This window comes from Geospiza fortis, unplaced genomic scaffold (assembly GCF_000277835.1).
Source record: "Geospiza fortis unplaced genomic scaffold, GeoFor_1.0 scaffold40, whole genome shotgun sequence".
NCBI lineage: Eukaryota > Metazoa > Chordata > Aves > Passeriformes > Thraupidae > Geospiza > Geospiza fortis.
Window position 1 is genome coordinate 12838750 of NW_005054297.1, and position 3845 is coordinate 12842594.

At 33.0% G+C, this 3845-nt stretch overlaps 1 protein-coding gene across 4 annotated transcripts in view; it reads left to right on the plus strand.

Moving 5' to 3' along the window:
- The window catches only part of DCUN1D4 (defective in cullin neddylation 1 domain containing 4), a 48917-nt gene that overhangs the window by 34955 nt on the left and 10117 nt on the right, over positions 1-3845 (plus strand). For all 4 annotated transcript variants that reach the window (XM_031061722.1, XM_014311786.2, XM_031061642.1 and 1 more), the window contains 2 exons: positions 1832-1902; positions 3459-3550. In XM_031061722.1, the coding sequence (XP_030917582.1) occupies positions 1832-1902; positions 3459-3550 (163 nt within the window). The remainder of the gene's footprint in view (positions 1-1831; positions 1903-3458; positions 3551-3845) is intronic.

The window sequence follows — 3845 nt, forward strand, 5'->3', positions numbered from 1 at the left end:
ATATCCTGTACTAGTTTTATCAGACAGTTTTCCATTACAAGGTATACGGAAGGTAGCCTGTATTATTTATTCTTGCCCTTGTGTATGAGAATTTTGTTCAGGCATTATTTCCAGGAATGTTAATTATGGTATGTGGTTACAGAAGATGATCCTTTATTAGTGAAGTTGGTTGTTGTATTTGTTTTCCTGCAAATGTTTTCTGAAAGGAAGAATTTGACATATGGGGGAAAATTATCTCATCATGATTGTAAAGACCAAAAAGAAATTAAATAGATATTTTGTGTCATCTTGCAGTTTTCTGGTGATGTCTTGAATAACATGTCTAACTTGTTTGGTTTTGTCTACTTTTTAAACGTAATGAAGAGTGACTTAATTTGATGTAATAAAACATTTTTTTCTCCTAATAAAATTATATAAATGAAATTAAATACTTTGAAATCTCACTTGTCTGTGGCAGTCTGTGAGAGGAGATTCAGACAAATTCAAGCCAAATCTAACCTGTTAGATTGTCTGCCTTTCTGACCAGCTTGATTTATTTTTTTACTCTAGCAACAGGCATGACTCATTTTTGTCAAGACTTTCATGGAAAGAAAGGATGAAAGGAAGGCTGTTTGTGAAAGAACTTTGGGGTTTCCACTGGATGCACACACCAAGATAAAACACAGAAAAGTGGAGAGTACGATTCTGTTTACAGTATTGAGTAACATTCTAAAAATTGAATTTTCAAGGAATAATCTCTTGTGTTCTTGCTTCATAAGTCTTCTTTATGTATGCAGACAGTTGACACTGCATTTGGGTTTTTTTCCCTCCCTTGGTGTGTTTTTGCATTACAGAATGAGTCTTTTAAAGGCTGTTGTGTACACTCTGAGAGCTGAGAAGCTATTATGAGAAGATGGGAAAAGACATAATTAAACCTTGTCATTTCTAGAATAGATCACCTAATAATAAAATACAGATTGATCTTTCCTTTTATAAATCCTGTTTTTCTTGCGCATGTGATCTTTATATTGGAGGAAAGGCATTTCAGCATGTATTTTTTTCAAATGAACCCTTTTAAACATGAGTCAAATAATTCTATCAAAATAGTTCGAATACTTCAAGTGTAGAATTGCACAGTACAATTCTTAATGTCTGTATAATTTTTTCAGAGTATTATAGAAGTTGCAAATATCTTGATTTAAGACCATGTTTTATTAGTGGTGTGTTTTAATAGCATTTGTGTTAAGAATCTTTCCTTTTAAGTAGGCAAAGAAATAACTGTAATTCATTATTTCCTTCCTGTTACATTTACTGTTAGATGGATGATGTGTGGCCATGGTGTGGCAATATGAATAAGCAGGATAACATTATATAAAGATAATATACGAGACAGTGAGGAATGAGGTTCTGGGAATGATAATGCCTTGTACCCTGTATAGCTGTACATCATGTTTTTATGTGATTTGATTTTGTGATAAAGTAGAGATCCCAGCCAGGGAATGAGTTTCACTAGCCATCGTCCACTCATTTAATTTGGTCATATTATGTGGGTGTTCTGTTAGTCTTAAGTGCATTATGAAAAAATCTTACTAATTTATACTTCCAAGATTGTCTCAGTAAACGAGTTGAAAGATTGGCAGGGATGAAAAGTTGTTTTACAGTTTCTCTGTTTTCAAAGGTGAGATAAAGATTTAAGTGTATCCAAGTCTGATAGTAAATGTGGAAATATTTGTTTAATGCCAAAACAAACTGTATTAAAGTTAGGTTGCACTATGTGATTGCACTTATTTTGTGCTCTAAAGGATAGGCTATTTTAATTTTTAGAGATAAGTAAAATAGATTTTGTTTGCAGGCACGGATGACATTGTAGGGCCAGAAGGTATGGAGAAATTTTGTGAAGACATTGGAGTTGAACCAGAAAATGTAAGTTTGGAATCCATTAAAATGTAAGTTTGGAATCCATTAAAAATTGCCTCATCTGCTGTGGTGTACATGAGCTAGTCTTACAGTTTTTGCTTTTCCACCAAGAATTAAAAAAAATCTTGAGAGTTTAAAAAAATTCAAGAAATCTAAACCAGGGAGGTTTTGAAACATACTTGGGAACAACTTGCCATTATGCTAAACCCCAGACTGTCAACCTGTAAAACCTCAGTTTGTCTTCACTGCCACCCCTTCTTTCACTTTAAGACCACCAACCTTCAGTCTCTCCAGAAGAAGAGAGATCTTAAAAAAAAAAAAGCTGATGATTGTCTTCTCTGAAACAATGAGATAACATTCAAGATTTAATATATCAGCTAACAAACAAGTAGTGTTTCCTTTGGGTTTTCTAGGACAGAAAAAGATCTCAAATATTATGGGCAGTAGTGGCACTACCATTACACCATTTCAAAAAAACAAATAAGGAATATAAGTACATTTACAGGTACTTACTCTGTATGGGAGCTGTGTATAGTTATATATATATATAAATAAATAAAATCTAAAGAAGCAATTGAGCATTTTACAGGCTTTTTCCTAGTGCCTAAGTTTTGTTCTTTAAATGCATTTTGTAAGTCCTGTCTTTTGCAGAATTCATGGAGCTTCATGTAAGTAAATGAGAATTGTGGCTTTGAAAGATGTACTGGAAAATCAGATGTAATTTGCTAATTTCAGAGTTTAGGATAATAATAAATGTTGCGATTTATGCAGACATTTGGAGGTATGAGCAGGTATTCTGATTTCGCATTATAAGCTGTATAGGGTTGCCCTAACTGTAGCTAGTTAATGGCTGAGTTGCAAATTCAAATAACTCGATTATTTTTTCTTCCAGGTCGGGTCAGTTATCCTGCAAGTTTTTCTTTTCACATATTTGTCAAAAGTGGTTTCTTAAGTTGATAAATAAGATAATAATAATCTTATGGTATTGCTTTATCTAAATTCTTTTTTGCTTTGGTCTTCTGTGTGAGGTGTGGAAAAGACTGTTTTCTTTTGGGCAGATGTGAGGTATTATATCAGCCTGTGTTTTGATGTATTACTGTTAGTTCATCTAGATTTACTTATCTGCTTGAACTATGGGATCATTATTAGCTTTCAAATAATTGATTCCATGGATTGCAGGTGATGCTCATTGAGATGAAGGTTTAACAAATGTCAGGTATAGCTTGTCAAACTGATACTGAAATTTTGTAGTTACTTTGGGAAATCTTTTCTGCAGCTTTCACACCAACTCATCTTCTCCCCATTGTATTGCTTATGAGATGACTGATAACTTGGGTAGATGTTCACTCCATATATTTGTACTATTACCTTCACTTCATTTGGATTGCGTACAGGTTTGTCACTTACAGGGTTTTTTAAACTTCTAAAATAGTGCAGCAAAGTTCTGAACTTTCCACTTATACAAGTAAAAGCATTTGTATCCTACTAAACAGTGGTTATTTATAAAACATATGGATCTTTTTGTTAAATTCTTAGTCTCCATTTTTTTCTCTTCAAAACAGGTAGTTATGCTTGTGCTAGCATGGAAGTTGGATGCACAAAATATGGGCTACTTTACATTACAAGAATGGTTAAAAGGAATGACATCACTACAGTAAGTGCCTTGAAAATTCTCTATAGTTACTTAATTCTCTATAGTTACTTAATTCTCTGTAGTTACTATAACTATATTTGTTATAGTAAACACAGCTTTTCAGAAAAAACACACTTAATGTTTTCACTCAACACCTAAAGCAAAGAACTCTGCCATAGAGTAGAAGTCACAAAGTTTTGGCCTGATTTATGATAATTGGTCACTTAGAGACAACTTGAAACCTGATGTTGCACATTTAAATATAGTTGGGTTAAAAGATCTGCAGTCTCAATAAAAGAGAAATGTCATGAGTTTT